Source organism: Schistosoma haematobium, chromosome ZW (assembly GCF_000699445.3).
Source record: "Schistosoma haematobium chromosome ZW, whole genome shotgun sequence".
Lineage (NCBI taxonomy): Eukaryota > Metazoa > Platyhelminthes > Trematoda > Strigeidida > Schistosomatidae > Schistosoma > Schistosoma haematobium.
This window is the reverse complement of record NC_067195.1, coordinates 53,683,900-53,702,946: the sequence shown is the minus strand read 5'-3', so window position 1 is coordinate 53,702,946 and position 19,047 is coordinate 53,683,900. Positions and strand designations below refer to the sequence as shown.

General features: G+C 35.8%; 1 protein-coding gene across 4 annotated transcripts; it reads left to right on the top strand.

The window, feature by feature from the left end:
• Nucleotides 1-6,586: 6,586 nt before the first annotated feature.
• On the top strand, nt 6,587-18,519 carry NFS1_1 (cysteine desulfurase; the record flags this gene model as incomplete). 4 transcript variants are annotated; one of them, XM_051211752.1, is made up of 11 exons in its annotated part: nt 6,587-6,845; nt 6,881-6,963; nt 6,999-7,115; nt 7,151-7,288; nt 7,325-7,423; nt 7,456-7,779; nt 7,824-8,017; nt 9,450-9,653; nt 12,580-12,767; nt 16,576-16,749; nt 17,970-18,519. In XM_051211752.1, the coding sequence occupies exons 1-6, from the start codon at nt 6,761-6,763 to the stop codon at nt 7,708-7,710; spliced, it is 777 nt and encodes a 258-aa protein (XP_051071850.1). In that variant the 5' UTR covers nt 6,587-6,760. The 4 variants fall into 4 exon arrangements, with proteins under 4 accessions (XP_051071850.1, XP_051071852.1, XP_051071851.1 ...); XM_051211754.1 differs by lacking the exon at nt 7,824-8,017 and having other exon boundaries at nt 7,456-7,638; nt 17,970-18,033; XM_051211753.1 differs by lacking the exon at nt 7,824-8,017 and having other exon boundaries at nt 7,325-7,638; nt 17,970-18,273.
• Between the last annotated feature and the right edge of the window lie 528 nt (nt 18,520-19,047).

Genomic DNA, 19,047 nt, shown 5'->3' with positions numbered 1-19,047 from the left:
TGTCATGCAGTCGATACTGTTTTTTGCAGGCAATAAGCCTATTGTTGGTGAGTTTGTGAGCACTAAACCTTAGCCAGGATGACAGCCTAAAGGTTTGGTGTATGGCGGATGAAGACATAACGCATGACTGACCAAACAAGAATATTCTCAAGAAGATTCAGTTATCTGTCCTGGTCAACAGAGTTGTCCTTGTAGAATTATGGCACAAGTTCGTTGTTACTATTTTTCTAATAATAGACTTAATCATAATATTGTAGATTTGTCATGATGTGACTAATTATCCTATAAGATCTTACGTGGAAGTCACATCATAGTCTACACTGACTCATCGTATCGTGACAAATAGCAAATATGATGCTTCTGAAGAACACATTTGGGCTGAACATAGAATAATATATTCAAAGTGAATAAAGACATGTTATACAGAATGACCACGTCTGCCAGGATGAGCTATGCCATTTGATTGAATTAATTAATTATTCCCGCCTTCAACAAGTTTGGTCTTCTCTCTGTGTCAAATGCTGAATATATATTTTCCCAGTTATCTCGCGTTCAGCTTTGGAGATTGTGTGGTTCAAATGGTTCAAATGGTTGTGGATGGAATAGAAGAAGCTTTCGCTTAACAGGCTTCCGTGTCTAGTAGCAGGGGATCACCAAATCCTCCAGGCAGGAACCTAGGTATGTTAACAATAAAAGAGGAAAAGAAATTAGTAAATCATAGTGTGATGCTGTTCTTGGTTCTTAAGAGTAGGTCAAGTTGCCTCTTGAAGGACTCCTGAGAAGTCGCTTGAACTAGCTCGGCCGGCAGCGAATTCCAGCATTTGACAACTCTTAAGGAGTGGAAGTTGTGTCTACATTCCGTCTTGCTACGTTGTGTTTCCAGTTTCTGGGTGTTACCCCTTAGGTTATTATTCGAACTAAGCTTAAGTAGGTGTTTAGGAGGATGTCCAGAAGTGTTAAGAATACTATACGCCATTAATAAATCACCTCTAAGACGCCTATACTCTAATGGGTAAAGGTCTAGTGAATGGAAGCGTTCTTCGTAAGGTTTAGATTTGAGTCCTCGAACTGATTTCGTGGCTCGCCGTTGGATACGCTCTAAAGTGACCTTGTCCTTTTGGAGTGAGGGGGGAGTACTATGTTTCCGTACTCAAAATGGGGACGGATGAAACTATTGAAGATTGTATGGAAAGTTCTTTCGTCGAACTGTCCAAAAATGCGCTTCAACGTTACCAGTGCAAGGTTTGCTCGGAAGGCATTTTTGTCACAGTTAGCGTAAGACTTCAAATCATGGGGCATCAGGACTCCTAAATCTTTTTCTATTTGGGATACTGCTAGAGAGGAGTTTCCCAAGTTGTAACTGTAGTTTGCGACATGTCGCAGATGGACTACTTTACACTTTGAAGTGTTAAAGGTAAGTCCGTTATCGTCTGCCCAACTCTGAAGTCGAGTCAGATCCTCCTGAAGTGCCTGTATATCGTCTTGGTTGCGTATCTCTCTCCAAAGTTTCACGTCGTCGGCAAAAAGTAGTAAGTCTGACGTTACCTGTCGAGGAAGATCATTTATGTAGATCAAGAAGAGAAGAGGCCCCAGTACTGAGCCCTGGGGGACCCCACTAGGACATTCCATAGCCTGAGATAAAGTGAAATTAACCCTAACCTTAAAGTGTCGATTTTTTAGGTATGAAGTAAGTCAATCGATTAGAGGTGGTTTGATACCTAGGTTAGATCCCAATGCCACCACATGCTCACTCAACCAGAGTATCCTTCCAAAATCTGAAAGAATGGGATCGCAATCACTCCTTCAAAGATTTTTACGTGAGTCCATTCATAAGGCAAGTCATCTGTGAAAACAAATCTGTGAAGAACTCATTATTTTGTTAGGTGAGTACAACATTAAGAAGTTTTGCACTTTTGGTTTGATAAAAATGCAACCTACCCCATAGCCTTACCTTTTCAGGTCACCGGAGGTACTATCCCAGTCAAACGGAAAAAAATATCACTTCCCTAATGTCAGTATCGGTTTTTGATTTCTATCTAGAGCAAAGAAACAAAACAAGTTGGTATATATCACACCCATGGAGAGCATTGTCATGTAAATATAGTATAACATACAAAATCGTTTACTCATCCAGTTGCTTACAGGACCATATTTAACTACTAATTTAAGGATTTTACTTCATGGTTTGAAATTTATGCATTTCCTGCCAGTGATTGAGCTTTCAAAACTGTAACACGAATACTATATGCGAACAATTCAGCAAGCACTTCTCGCAGTGCTACAAAACTGGAACCGAAAACTCCATCATTACATTTCCAATGCTGACATCCAGACATCTGTCGAAAATTGATTTTACACCCTCCAACATCAAGCAGGCCATAGCTGCCCTGAAAAAGTCTTATGATGGTGAACCTGACGGGATACCTTCATCATTTGTGAAATATGGAAGTAGAGAATTTCCACTATTTTGTTTGAAACGTTTCAATCTATCTATGGAATATGGGACCTATCCATCTGTATGGAAAACATCTCTTATCACCCCTAGATTCAAAACAGGATCACGTAGTGATATTGTTAACTATAGGCCAATTAATTTGACATCCGTGCTCTCAAGAACCATGGAAAAACATCCACAAACAGCTACTATCATTTTTACTTTCGGCTAGTCTGATCAGCCCATCCCAACACGGGTTTATGACTAAGCGCTCATGTTTCACATCGCACCTGGAGTTTTTTGATCAAATTACCCAGACAAGAGATATTGGTCAGTCAGTGATAATTCTTTACTTCAATTTTAGTAAGGCTTTCGACAGTGTCTCACACAAACTTCTTTTAAAACTCTCTTCATTTGGCATACAGAATCCCCTTTTATCTTGGCTCAAATCTTTTTTAGCAGAACGTAGCCAAATCGTTCGCTTTGGATCTTGCTACTCTAAACCTGTGAATGTAACCAGTGGGGTTATACAAGGAAGTGTGGTTGGCCCACTACTCTTTCTCCTTTTTATCAATGATGTGTTCCCATTTTCAGTATGGCAGGCCTTTCCTTTTTGCTGATGACCTGAAAGTAGTTTGTTCATTCTCTTCTCCCACGAAAGAAAGCTATATTTCAGCGGTAATCCAAGAGGAAATAAACAAGTTATACGAATGGACTGTTTCGTGGAATATGCCACTTAATGTTGACAAAAGTGGATTTATTTACATTGGTCGCTGTCTTAACTTAAATCTGACTGTACACACACATACACTCAAACCTCTCAACACTGTTCGTGACTTGGGTTTAAGATATAGCAACAGTCTGAACTTTTCTGAACACATTATATATCAAGTGTCCAAAGCTAGAAAGCTCATCGGATTGATAATGATAAACTTTAATAATATCGAATCGAGATTGTTACTATACAGAAAATGTATCTTACCCATTCTTGAATATGGTATTTTAGTTTACAGTAATTGCAGACATACTGACCTGACTAAAATTGAAGGTGTTCAACGAAAGTTCACCAAAGCTGTTCTGGGGTACTCTGATAACAAAGACTATCACCAAAGATGTCAACAACTCAACTTAGAACCTCTTTGGATCAGACGTATCAAATTAAATCTTGTCTTTATCTACCGGCTTATTAACGGTATTTCCTACTCTTCAGTATCCACCCCTTCATACCTTATGATATCATCCCACAATCTACGCAATAAGGAGAATATTCTAGCGATTCCAAGAACCCACACAAACTTACGTCAGAATTTTTTCCTTATTCGCTACTCAACCATGTGGAACAGACTGCCAGTGAACCTCCGTTGCAGTGAAACTACAACCCGGTTCAGGAGTCTCCTTGACGATTTTCTTTCCGAAAGTGGATTATGTCACCTATTGAATATCAATGTATTCAATAACGATCTATACAAACAAGGTCCGTCATCTATTTAATTGCTTGAAAAGCAAAATAAAACCTTTAAATCTTTCCACGTCTATTTTATTTCTATTTATCTTAATATATGAAATCTGCTTATGTTCGTGTTTATCATTATTTCCGTTATTAATATCATTATTAGTTCCCCGACACATTAGACATTCTTTTTGTATCTTCTTATCCTTCTAAACATATTTAACTCCAGACTGTCCTTTGAAATCAATTTTGACTTTCATAGCATCAATCTTAATTATTATTGCACAAATATTTATACTAATATCCGGTTTCACTCTGTATACTATTACATAAATCTAAATGTATTCATCCGAGTGCTTTAACGGATTTTTATTTTATTTTTTCAATTGCTGGTTTCCTTGTGAGGTTGGTATTCATTACACAATTATTGTTCTTATCATGGATCAAAACTTTTCACTAAGTGTTCACTTCTTTTCTCTCTTCTTTCCATCTAAATAAGTATTATTCTTAAGATTACGAAGTTTGTAATTAAGACAATAACTTGTGTTACACTTAAATTAACTTCTCAGACCCGTTTTATCTTCACTATGCATATATGTCTCATACATATTGATATTTTATTATCCTTTTCATTTAATTGTAACTTTCATAGCATCACTCTAAACTATAACTGCACAAACATTTATTCTAGCGTCATATCTTACTGCAATTATAAGTTATTTTTTCTTAATTATTTTTTGTTACTAATTTAACGATACACACATAGTCGTTTATTCTTGTTCTGTGTTCGTAAACACGCCTATTAGACTGTTTGCGTATTTCACGTCTCCTTTATTTCTATTCCCTTATTTTCTTCATTTCCTTCTTTAAACTCAATTCAATATTCTTCTCACTTGCACAGACCCGATTCATTATTATTAATATTCTACCATTATTGCTCTAAATTTTTTTAAATGGCAAGTATAATGCTGACATTATTGAAAATTGTGTATTATTGCATTTTTTGAAGAAACCCTAAATGGTTTCTTCACAAAACTTATGTACCCACAAAATGTTTGTAAATAATAATAATAATAAAATGTATAGTTTGTATTACATTTGACTAGTAAGTTCATAAATTGTACGTTCATTGATCGGAGGTCGATACTGTGTAAACAAAAAGAGTTGTAAGAGGATATTAAGCAATATTTTGTCCGTTTAACCGCGTGAAACCCATATCGTAAGCGCAATAACTTTCAAGTGAAGGTATTTGAATGTCTTGATCCAGGTATACTTAGTATAGCAGCAACCTGTATCGCTGGACAAACCATGGTGAGATCAAACAGAATAAATTTAATGTGAGTAACCACTCAGCCTAATGATTGTAAGTGGTCGGATGCATTGGTTTCCCTTTTTGCTTATCCCAGTCTACGGAGCTTGATCAAAAAATTAACCCGCCGATGGCAATATTACGCACACACCACCACACTGAATCTCTTTGACCTTGTACGACTATGTCTTGTTCATTCATCAATTATAATCCTTCAGGTTTGTCACAAACTATGTTACACTTTTATCCTTTGTTTATCATCTAGTAACTGTAAGGTGTGTTATTTACGTTGCCGTTTTTCCCTGTTCGAGATTGTCTTAGCTGTTTTTATTTACTGAGTCAAATTATGCTTTAAAAACAAATATGGTTTATCGATTCAGTTGTCGTGGTCCACAAGAATGCATCTATATACACGTGATATGGTCTTTAAATCAATTACAGATTATATTTCGTCGCAAGCTGCCTCATTACACTCATAATGTATTTACTTACATCAAAAATGGATATTATTTCCGATTTCGTCGTCTCTGCGTAAAATGTGTTGATTGAATATTTTAGGAAAGATATCAGGTGAGATCTAAGTGATACAAATCACAAAATGTATGCAACATTGAGTGAAACGGTTATTCATAAAGTCAGCAACCCAAATTTCACGGAATAAGGACCCCCACGCATAAAAATATCATCGCATGAGAGCTAATGATTGTTGTTTGAATTTCTGGATGAATTAGAATGGGGGTCTATTATTCGCCACTTTAACAGGCATTGAGACTCAGTTTGCTGATATGAGAAAACAAGGTTCGTTTATGTGTAGGCTTTTTATTGTTCACCCGTTCCATGGATGTTCGGCTGTAAAAATGACGTCATTATAAACTAGTGAGTCATCATACCATTTTATCTGGATAATTTTACTAAGCTCGCTGATGCGTAAGCACACCACTTCCGTCCTACGTGCACTGAATTTTAAGCGTCTTCTGCTTCGAAATTCTTTTATATGATTGGGACAATCATAAAAATATATGATTTCCTATTGAATTTGATATTCATGTCAAAAATGTACCACTGCAACATTGTAAAATATCACACTCAACTTCTTTTACACTTTAGATGAACTGGTTTGTTTTGTCCAGTGGCTAAACAGGAATATATGAAAGGTATAAATTGTCATTACCTTAATAAACAAATATTTTCAAAAACGGTTTTGATATCTTGGTTTCTGTACTTTGTATGAACGTCTTGTATTCGAAATCAAAAGCCAGGGCGGACTCAAATACAAAATGACCATTAGTTCATACTAACATCACACGGTCTCTAACTACATCGGCTCACTTTCACTAACACTCATCTACAGTAAAAGTATACAACGTAAACTCAGTTCAGTCGACTGATGGACCTCATACCAACTGGTCACAGGAGTCCATTTAGTTAAATTTTTGTTGTTGTCGCAAGATGTCTGAAGAATTCCCATAGTGTGACTTATTTTCAAGAGATAGAGACTTACCTACACTTTTTAAATGGACTATCTTTAGATTCTGAAGGTTAACCTAACGGTTCAAAGTGGTTCGTGATGATCGGGAGGTTGTGTGTGTTTTCTCGGTTGGCTTGTCGGAGAGCTGTTTATATATTCCGAGAGTTTTGTGCTGAGGCAGAACGTAACCGGTTTTTAATGCTCTCACTGTTTTCCTAGTCTTGGTAGAAGATGGGAGTAAATCAAGAAGTTGTAAACCTATACGCCCTTTATATTTTGATTTTCAAGCGTCTACACAACTGGTAAATTTTGTGTTGCGATTCACTGTTGAATAAAGGATCCTCGCGTCTTAGATGCCATGTTGCCGTTTTATATCAGTCATTTTGGTAACCCTCATTCACGCACACATGAGTATGGTTGGTATTGCGAAGAAGCCATTGAGAAAGCTAGAGAGGTACTTTCCATTTCTAACTTCTTAAAATCTTTCAGAACGTAGCCAATCAGATAGGTGCTGACCATAAAGAAATCATTTTCACCAGTGGTGCGACAGAAAGTAACAACCTAGCTGTAAAAGGTGTTGCTAAGTTTTACCACCCAAAGAAGAAGCATATTATAACTACACAAATTGTAATGAATTAGAGAGTAATTTTATTTGTATTTTAGGAGCATAAATGTGTCTTGGATTCCTGTAGAGTTTTGGAAAACGACGGGTTTGATGTTACGTATTTACCTGTTCAGAAAAACGGAATTCTAGATTTGGAGGTACTAACATTCTTTTTTATGATCTATTATAGGTTCTGGAACGGTCTATTAAGCCCGAAACGATTTTAGTCTCTGTCATAGCTGTTAATAATGAGATAGGTGTCCTTCAGCCCATCGAAGAAATCGGAAGACTATGTCGAAGTAAAGGGGTTTTCTTCCATACTGATGCTGCACAAGCTTTCGGAAAAGTGCCAATTGACGTCAATGCTATGAATGTAGGTTTCTATCTCACCATTACTGCTTTTGAGGCACAGATGCGAAATGTTTTGGTTTCCTTTTTTATTTGACGATTCTGACTACACCCAATCAAAAATCATGACGGTTCATTCTGACATAAGCTGATATTCATGACTAAAGTAGTTTCTGCTAGCCATCATTTTCGTTTTTAATTACTTAATAGATGATTTTTAAAAGTCAGTTTGCCACTTTTCTGGACTTAGGAATGAAGGATTGCAGTTTCTGTTGGTACTCCCTAGCCTGACGGTACTTTCCGTATCCGTGGAGCATGTAGTCATTTGAAAAGTAGTGAGTTTTATGTGCCCTCGAAGTGTCCAGATTGCGAGGTTGGGCCATTGAAGAGTTTTTTTATGGTCAGTAAGTTTATGTTCGAACTAATAAGTTATATTATCCCTAGAAATGCTTCAGGTTGTCTGGTAGTTTTCTAGTTAGTCCGACAAGAACTTTTCGTAATGAAGTATGAATTTAGATACAATGTCATTCTTAGAAGAAAGGCATACTCACTAATATGAATACACGGTGATTTGGTGTATCAATTCAATTCGTTGTGGCGAATTCGTCAGCCAGTTTGTAGACTCTATTGAAATATTTATGCGGATGTCTGTAATTACTCACAAAATGTCTGCAGTGTCACTCCTTAAATTTCCCCTTTGATGACAATAATATGAGTTTTGGTAATCACTAATGTGTTACTGCATGGCAACCTACGTTTTACAGTTATAAATTTATTTATTGACATTCATGTAATTCACAGTAGTCTGAATTGAGACAGTGTTTCTTTACAGAATGTAATTACATTTCATCGTAAACTAGTTTCTTACAAAAGATCAAGCTATACTTGGTTGGTTTTTCTAAATATTCCCCAGATATTTTATACTGCCTCTCGTTAACTACTTGTCTCGTTTTGAGCCTAATAATATGATTAGTCATCCATACATAATGACCCTGGTTTTAAGATTGACGGAAACTCCATCAGTATGTGCGTTATCCCAAACTCCTTATATTTGTTTAATAGCTGGATCTGTAATATCATTGATTACAATCACTTTTGTTACTATTTAGCACACTGGAAATTTTAACAACTAGCTTATACAATTAGACGTCCTGTAGTCTACTGTAAAGTAGATTTGATTACATCTTCCACACTAAGTGTTTACCATCCCGATAGGCCAGTTATTTAGCTACCTTGTACAAAGATCAAACCGTTTTCTTATCCTCACAATAAAACTTGCTAAGAGGCATTTTTGTAAAATTACTCTCGATCTATTTATTGTCAACACCTTGTTACTATTACTGACTTAACCCCCACAACACCCGCGTCTGTTGATAGAAATTATCAATTATAAAGTCATCAGTAAACTATATGTGTTGAAAAACTAAGACGGTTTAGTATTTAATAGATGTGATTTTCAAAAATTGACTGTCCACCAAGCGGTATTATGACCTATCTAACTTAGAATATTTTATAAGCATTGGTGCCACAGTCCAAACGATTATTTAAGTGTCTTACTTGGATTTTTCATATTATCAATATCGTCACTTAGTCAATATATGAAGTTCACTCTAGCTATAAATTATGAAGTTAGCTACCAAACCCCAGGATTTTCCCAACTCATTTGAATTTAACGAGGTTTCTTCTGACATGCTTGCACTGTATGCATTAATATTCAGTAATCACTTAATTTTGTGAGCGTAAATATTACTGTGTAATGGTTTATTACTTTTCATATGCATTACATTGTTGTGATGTGATAAATTTAGGGATATATTTTTGTGGAACTCCTTTCAGATTGATCTCATGTCCATTAGTGGTCACAAGATATATGGTCCTCAGGGGATTGGTGCTCTCTACGTACGTCGTCGACCCAGGGTTCGATTAGAAGCTCAGCAAAATGGAGGTGGACAGGAACGTGGGTTAAGATCTGGTACTCTTCCTACGGCTTTAGTTGTTGGCTTAGGTGAAGCAAGCCGTTTGGCCAGCGAGGAAATGAAAGTAAGTTTTCAAAAAGATTACTATTTACTTCTTGTCATCTAAAAACATGAATAACTTATCATTAGTGTTATTCATTTTGTTTCTTTTATTAGGCTGAGATCTTGTTTTTCAATATCAGTTTTTCCAATACCTTTTAAAGGTTTCTGTCACTCAGTTAATTTATCATGATTAACGTAAGTCACCCTAGTATTGGTGATACAATTTCATGTAATTCTACCTAACACTAACACTGAGATACTTTTGTAAATGACTTTCGAAGTATTAATGAGATTTTCAGACACCCCTCTTTAAGATAGCTCCCAACCACGGCCGTGTCTAACTATTCAAGACCAGTCATGTCATCCGGAAACAGTGATTGTCAGCTTGAAATATCCAAAGTGGTTAAGGGTTTGATGGAGTGTGAAAAGTGTTCAATAAACCCACAACCTGAACAAAAACCAGTCCATTTCCTGTGAATCGGTTTTTGTTGCGTCCAGCACACTGGGAAGTGCAATAAGAGACACAATTTTGGACTCATCTATCAAAAAAATTTTTACTTTAGTGTCTATCACCTTTATTTTCTAAGCTGTTTTTTTGGAAATGTACACGATAGTCGTCTCACTTCAGAATAACCTAATACAGTTTGCCATATCTTCTAAATTATCTGAATGCTATTTAAATCATATGTTTTTGGGGGATTTTAGTAGTTGATGTTCCTTCCAAACTTTCGATTCGTTATAGATATCGAAATTCACTAGATAGTGAGTACATGGATAGATTGATCAAAATTCGTCATAACATAGGACAGTTAAGATGTCTTTTAAATTGTTTCATTTTGCTCTGTGTAGATTTTCAAAGAATGATAGTTAGAGTGTTATTAATTTCGTATTTTTCACTGACATGAGTCTTTCCGCTAGTGGATGAGAATTGTGTTATATTCTTACAATAAATAGATACCACTTTTTTTAACATCAGTTTTTTTGGCCGTTGCGAAGTCTCCACCACTGTTTTTTAGGAGAATTTAAGTGTTTGACTATCGGAACTAATGTGAAGCCGAAAGACAGCTTCTTGTGTTGTATTGGGGCTCGTGCATTCGGGCCATCTATTGTAGGAGCAGTTGTATTCTATTTATTTATAATTTATTTGAACACATAAATATTGGTACAAGAATGCGCCAAATATGTATGCGCCACACAAAACATTGTTTTGTGCAGTTGTATTCTCTAGTCCGATTATTGATTTATTCACCTAGATTGCCTTTATAGGACTAATTACTTGTTAGTCATCGACACAATGATCTTTCTTCGACTATTTCCTCAATGACAGTGAGATAACAACCGAGATGAATAATTAACGCTTATTGGTCTAGGATACTGTTTTCTATGCTCACTTACTCGATAGCTAGAATAGAACAAGGTAGATAAATCACTGTAGAGTTCGATTCATAGCTCAAAGTAGCGTGATAGCATGCATTAATTTTCACTGCAGATCAGCATAAATAAGGAAGCACAATATGTGCATAACTACCCCTTAAGTGCAATGGAACTAAGTATTAGGTCCATAATTATTTCACCATAAATTTAGTAAGGTAAACAAAGGACTATAACTGATGTGGCACATAAAAGCTTACAACCAGGATAATATTAAGTACTATCATCCAAGCGTCTAATAATCATGCAATAGAAACATAAACGATAGTCCTTTATAGGAGTCCCCAAAGTTCTACCTTCACAATATTCCCTTTATTATTAGCAGAAACATGAAATATGTTCATTACATACTTGGTCGAAGCTAGAATAGTGGAATATATATCCCAAAAGAGTCTTCATCCCTGCTCGCAATCTCACCATCGATAACTAATTTCAGTATTATGACTTGATCAGAAGTTGATGCTTGCGCATATTATAATGTGCGCAACTCTGTTAACCAGCACAGTATCATAAAGTACGCATTGGCAATCCCAACGGACTGTCTTATGTACATTGTAAGCCTCAAGCTAGTACTACAATATTATGTCTTTCCACTTATTGTATTTCATATCGTTCATCCAGGTAAATAACACTTATTCTCGACTGGTCATAATATGTAGTCCAGTTGACTTTGAGTCTTTCTAAATTATCACTAATGCAGTAATCTGACATGTTTCTGGTCGTAATTGGTTTCTTCTGTGCTGTATAAGCTGTACAATTATGCAGTGTGGATAGGTCAATTTTATTTTCTGTGTGATAATTCATATTATTATGGGTCGCAGAAAATATTATGATGTACTCATTTGGTATTTTTATTTTTATCCCATGGGATTGTAAGTGTATAACTTTGTTTAGAGTCACATGAACTCATAGTAATAAAACATTAGGGAAACTTTAACGATAATAATATGAAATTGTTTTTAGGATTAAAAACGTTAATATTAATTGCATGCGATATAAGTAGCACTGTTCATGTCATGTGAAGAATACTCTCTATTGAATGGACTTTGGAATCTAATATTAGTTAAATCTTTAGATAACTTGTCCTACTCTGACTAAAAAATGCTCTATTTCCGAAAGAACATTTACGAATGTATCAGAGCGACATATTAATGTTCACTTTTGCTTAATTTTACCCATCTTCCACCTGAATAATTAGTTCAGTGGCAGAACTGGATAATTTCTACTTTTTCTCAATAGTATTTTCTTATGTCTGAAATGAACAATGTAAGTAGACGAGGTTATGTCAACTCAACTATATTAACAAACACAATTTTATGTACAGCTTATCAGTTGTCTTTTGAAAACATTTCCGTCCATAGTAATTAGCTATTCAACTTTTTATCTGTTTTTCACTTACTAACCTTTTTTGTACTGTGTTATTAGTAACTAAAACCTGTCTTTTCGGATATCCATCATTTTTTCAAAACATAAATTCACTGATACAAAGTTGTGCTTGCTTTTACAAATCAATACAGGATGATTATGAACATGTTTCCATGTTAAGTAAACGTTTAATCGATGGTATCACTTCCAAAATTCAACATGTTACCCTCAATGGTGATCCAATTCAACGTTATCCAGGGTGTGTAAACTTTAGTTTTGCTTGCGTAGAGGGTGAAAGCTTACTCATGGCTTTAAAGAATGTCGCTCTATCATCTGGCAGGTGATTGTAAATTTTTTGTAGTCGTTTTCAAATCATATTTGCTTTTTGGTGTATGATATATACAAAATCACTAAGAGAAATAAGCCTAACTTAGTGTTTATGTATTTACTTTTAAAGTAATTGTTTTAATTGAATAAAATATAAAGATATTTTAACCCCTTGTATTATAATAGGCCGCTTACCAATTTCTCTAGAATTCTGCCTAAAAAAGTTAAAGTTGTTACAATCACTAGTAGTTTAATGTTTTAGTCTCCAAGGCAAACTTGTGCTTGTGGGTACTGGGTTTAAGCTTATATCACCATAGATAAATGACTCCAGAAAAATATATGGATAGCTCAGTAATCAATACATAAGTTAACTTTCCGCTCTCATAATGCTTTGAACGCACACCATTTAGCAGTGGTTTTGTGACGCTGTAGTTTAGGTGGTTTGAGCGTTGAATTCTGAAGATTATGGGTTATAAATTTGAAACTAAAGTGCTATATTGCCTTTTTATTGTCAGTTTCCTCTCATTCAATAAATATATCTCAAAGTTTATGCATAAGTTTATTGACATCCAGAAGTTAAAAACGGAACTGTTTTACTAATAACTTCTACGTGTGACATTTATCTGTGTTATATTTCAGTAGAGGGATGATGGTAAAACCTTAAAATATCGACGACTTACAGCGACCTTAGCGATGACCTTGATGTTAATCAGTCGAAAATATTTTAACAGTAGAATTCACAAGTCGATCTAAGCTAGACCACCAGTGGAAACCTGGAAGTACTGGACAGCCGTTTGCTCCTAGTATAGGACTCGTGAGCAGTGCGCATCCACCGTCCCACACGCGATATTCGAACCCAGGACCTTTGGTCTCACGCGTGAACACGTAACCTCTAGACCACTGAGTTGGTATCCAACAGTGTTAATGTCTAACTTCAATCGATTCATGATCTTGCTCCATCCTTCATTGTCTACGGTGAATAGCTGTCTCACCCAAAGTATATATATATATATATATATATATATATATATATATATCGGCTAAGAAATTAAATCAAAAATAGCCAATCAGGATGGAGCGGTAATAGAAGAGCTTCAAATTATAGGGAAATGATGAAGGTACTATAGATTGAGTTCTAATAATTAATGAACTTATTAGGAGTAGCTCGATAATTTAGTCTGCAAATCATGGTACCGTAGTCCGGAAATACCCTAACTTCTAGCTCTAGAAATGTTAAATCGCATATGAAAAACACCCAGGGTTATAACAAATCACATGTTTCGTGTCATACCAAGCATAGTTCATGCTAATTTAATACCGAATAAAATATCACATTGGAAAAAAATAAATACGACACTGAGTAATTATCACATTTGAGATGGTGGAGAAGATTTGTAGCTCAGGTGGATGATTTTGGTGGAGTTTTGTTCTCTGAGCTGGATGGTTTGGTCGTGGAGCTTTCATCGTTCTTCTGAACGACATCATCAGCACAAACTTCAGATAGAAGTGAAGTGTTCGAATTTCTCCATATGTGTCTCAAAGCTTGTTCTGTGCACCTCGATGTTGATTGGTTCTTATTGACCTTAAATTTGTCGTTGTTTACTTCTTTGTTTTGGTTGTGTCTCCCATTGTTTTGATTTTTGTTCTTATGTTTGTGCATGATTTTTCTGATTGGTTGATAAATTGGATTGATTTCAATATGCCTGTTGATTGCTGATTGACCTGAGTGCCAGGCTTCTAAAAATTCTCTGGTGTTTTGGAGTTTCCTCTGTCTAAGATTTCCACATTTTTCCAATCGAATGAGTGTCCGCAGTTGTCCACGTGTATTGATATAAGTGAAGAGATATCATGCCGTTTGACTGCTAATTGATGTTCATGTAGGCGAAGGTGAAGGGGGCGTCCGCTTTGCCCGAGACACATATGGAGAAATTCGAACACTTCACTTCTATCTGAAGTTTGTGCTGATGATGTCGTTTAGAAGAACGATGAAAGCTCCACGACCAAACCATCCAGCTCAAAGAACAAAACTCCACCAAAATTATCACATTGTATCAAAAAAACGGAAGTAATGTTGAACAAGAAGTCACAATCAGTAAAAGAATGTAGTTTTGTCTTTTCATCCTGTCATATCAGTACTTTTATTGTTAATTTGTAATTGTGTAAAAGGCTGCCAAATGCTCTGGTACGGCCGAGGAGGGGTAGAGTCCGCTATTCGTCTCAAAATGCTCTCACATGGCCATGGCTATACAGCCACTACCAGGGGAAGTCCTCACTGCCGTCTCGCGGCGTCAGTGTTGTTTACGAAATTAAGAAAACGAAAAGCGAATGTCCGGCGCTTTAACCGGGTTGGTGGACATGGAAAGTCCACCTAAGGGAGTTGGAAAACCCTGATTCCAAACCACTGGTGCACATAGGCCCCAGTATCCTGAAGGGACAAACGGCGTATGAACCAATTGTTGGCCACCGACTACCATGGGACTGCATCTCCTTATATTGCCCCACTGCCTTGTGGATCAGACCTTTAGGTCAAAGGCTCGGGATGTGGCCCTCTAAGAAAACCACCTACTTCTGTCTGGGCACCCGGGCAGTATCACAGTCCACACACAAATGAAGTGACTTGTGTGGCGTGTATGTATTCGGTGCTCCTTTGTACCGATATTTATATGTTCAAACAAATAAATAAAATCTATAATAGTCATGGCGTTCGAATGCGATTTTCTCCTACAGCGTTTTTCTAATTTGTACTATATATAAGAAATTAAAGCTATCAGCAGTTTGTCTTTCATCCCTCGCAAAAATAATGTTCACTGCCCAATCATGTGTATTTATCATTATGGCGATTGCTGATTGCCTCATCGCATCATTCGCTGCAATGTAAATGATCAGTTTTTCTTGGTGTCGCACGCAGTTGAAGTGTTCCCAAATCGTTAGATTGTACTCAGTCCTTGTTCTAGATTAAACGTTGACTTTGGTCTGTTTAAAGTGAAGTACAACGGTAGCGAGAAGTTCGAATTACTGAGCTTAATCAGTCAGTCACAACCTGGAATTTAGTACACATGTACATTGGTTCACGTTGCCTCACCTCATTAACAGATTTTTTTATTTATTTATTACACATAAATATTGGTACAAGAGGGCACCAAATATATATGCGCCACACAAAACAATGAGAATTTGAAGACAAGGAAAAAAAGGGAGGAGCGTAAAAAAAGAACAATAACGAACAGATTAATGTAAGATAGCGTAATAATAATAATAATGGGGGAGATAGAAAGGTTCAATTAGAAGAGATCTTTCAGTTAAGGAAGATACAACCACTTTTTATGAAGAAAGTAAAAGAAGGTTACAGAAAGATCGCCCCTGGCTTCTATTCTGAGCCATATCTGATAACGTCTCTAGCCACTGTGTCGCTCCATCTCTCGGACCCCAGCCAGGGAGTCGTGAAGGACCAACAGAAGCCAGCCCTTTGCAGCGTTCTTTCATACCACGTCATTAACAGAAAGAGACGAAGTTGTCAGGGCTAATCCCAGAATAGGAGAGGTTCAATAATACTACTCAGCATCTCGAACTGATTTAGTTGTAAAGGAATCAGACTTATGACCCAGCGTTGAAAATTGAATGTCTAAAATCCAGCATATAAATCAGATCATTAGGAAGGGGATTATAATCACCTATTTATTATGAATATTTTTATTGTAGTGAAAATCACCGATGTGTTAGGAGATTGGTTAGATATGTTAATCGATTTTTTTAAGAACTATTGATTTTATCTATTGGTATACTTTGATCTGTAATCTTACATTATATTAATTTCATTTTAGTGCATGTACATCCGCTTCACTAGAGCCATCTTATGTTTTAAGAGCAATAGGGACTGAAGAGGATTTAGCACATTCTAGCATTCGATTTGGTATCGGACGATTCACCACTGAAGAGGAAGTTGATTTTACAATCGCTGAACTAAGTAAACATGTTCAGCGGCTCCGTGAAATGAGGTTAGTTAATTAATTCTTTCAAAATTGCATTTTAGGTATATTATTTCTTGATGTAATTAATGTTTAACCATTTTAAAAGTTCGCTGAATACTGTTTCCAGCATTCACTTGGATAAACAATTATATATATATATATATATATATATATATGCATAAATCTTTATCTTAACGATATTTTGAAAGATAGCTTTTGTTTAAATTCTTTTCCTACATACCGTAAAAAATAGTGTTGATTAAACATATATATTCTATGGAGTTCACTTTGTTGATGCATTGTGATTTACAAGTTTTTTTAATGGATAATCTACTGTGTTTTACATTTTTGTGTTCCTTGTAAATAAATGTTTCAAAAAATCCACTTAATAATGCAATTATATATCCAAATCAGCTATTCATCTACTCATTCTATGTTTAGACTGCATACTATATAAACTTCAGTTGATAGTATGTGTGTTTTTCAAATAGTACTTCATTCATTTGAAAAACTGTAAACTTCATATTTTAGAGTATAATAGTCGACTTTCAACCACTGCCCCCAAAATGCCCTAGTACAACCGAGGGTGGGGAGAGTCACCTCTCCCTCTCGAAATATTATCAAGTGGCTACGCGTATACAGCCACTGCCAGGGGAAGTCCTCACTGCCGTCTTGCGGCGTCAGTGTTGTTTACGAAATTAAGAAAACGAAAAGCGAATGTCCGGCGCTTTAACCGGGTTGGTGGACATGGAAAGTCCACCTAAGGGAGTTGGAAAACCCTGATTCCAAACCACTGGTGCACATAGGCCCCAGTATCCTGAAGGGACAAACGGCGTATGAACCAATTGTTGGCCACCGACTACCATGGGACTGCATCTCCTTATATTGCCCCACTGCCTTGTGGATCAGACCTTTAGGTCAAAGGCTCGGGATGTGGCCCTCTAAGAAAACCACCTACTTCTGTCTGGGCACCCGGGCAGTATCACAGTCCACACACAAATGAAGTGACTTGTGTGGCGTGTATGTATTCGATGCCCCTTGTAATCAATATAAAATTATATAAACATATATATATATATATATATATATATATATATATATATATATATATCAGAATAGCAATTTAGTTTCAAATATATTCAATGTAGTGTAAAGTAAGTTTCCAGCTTTTAAAAGTGGTTTACTTTCCTTGGTTGAATGTTTCCTATCTCTGCTTAACTTTTTTGTTTGATTTTTTTGGATTTCAGTCCTTTATGGGAAATGGTATCAGAGGGAATCGACATAAAGTCGATACAATGGACACAACATTGATCATTTGTTTCACTATACTGGAAGTTTCATTGTGGTTTTGTTCTTCATCTTTAACACTAAAATTTTCTATATTAAAATTCTAACAAACATTCATTTAACAGTTGGATCATGAAACTTCAAGAGTTATTTTTCTGTTTCTTTGAATATTTCAAAATAAGTGATATTTTTTTCACAATTTCACATTGTAAATCAGTTCTTATTTTAGTTAATTTCAAAGTAATATATATTTTAGTGTTGAAAGTACTTGAATAGTCTAATAAAAAGCCGAAAATTATCAAAACTATGTCGTATATTAGCACAATAAATTTCGAAAAATCTGATCACACATATACTTGATAAGGACGTATATATATAAGGTCGACTAGACAAATGGAGGTTAAGTTTAAGGTGAGCACAAATTGTTTTTGAATTCATAAAAGGGTTTCGAATTTTCGGATAGCCAAGGCTTTAATAAATCTTAGTATACACCCTTTAACACTTTTGTACAACACCACCAAAGCCAAGCTAAGATTAAACTTGTGACCTGTTTCAACTATGTGTTTGGCAATAGATGATGAATGTTTGTCATCTACTCCTGTTGGGTCATATGATTTTGTTTGACTTTGTAGTAATTCAGACACCCTATTTTAATGATCACGATTACTCTTCCCTATTTGTGCGTGGCTACACATACATTTGAACTAATAAACACAGTAGGATGTGACGCAATTGTTTTCATGCCTCTTAGTTTTTTGGTGCTTTGTTTTTTTACTTTGTGGAGAAATTCGATATTCTGTCGGAATTTTAACGTAAGCAGTGATCTAGACAATTACGAATTGATGCAGGGTTCATCAGTGCTACAGATGACATTATTAAACCAATTAGCTTCTGTATTTACTAGAAAAACCTACTAACAGTTGATTCTCAACATTTGTGATATTTTAGAAATAGAAAGTTATGTTGCTTAAAAATATGTTTTATTTAGGTGCTTTGTAAAGAAATTATTATACTTTAGAAATGGTTTTCGTAAAAACA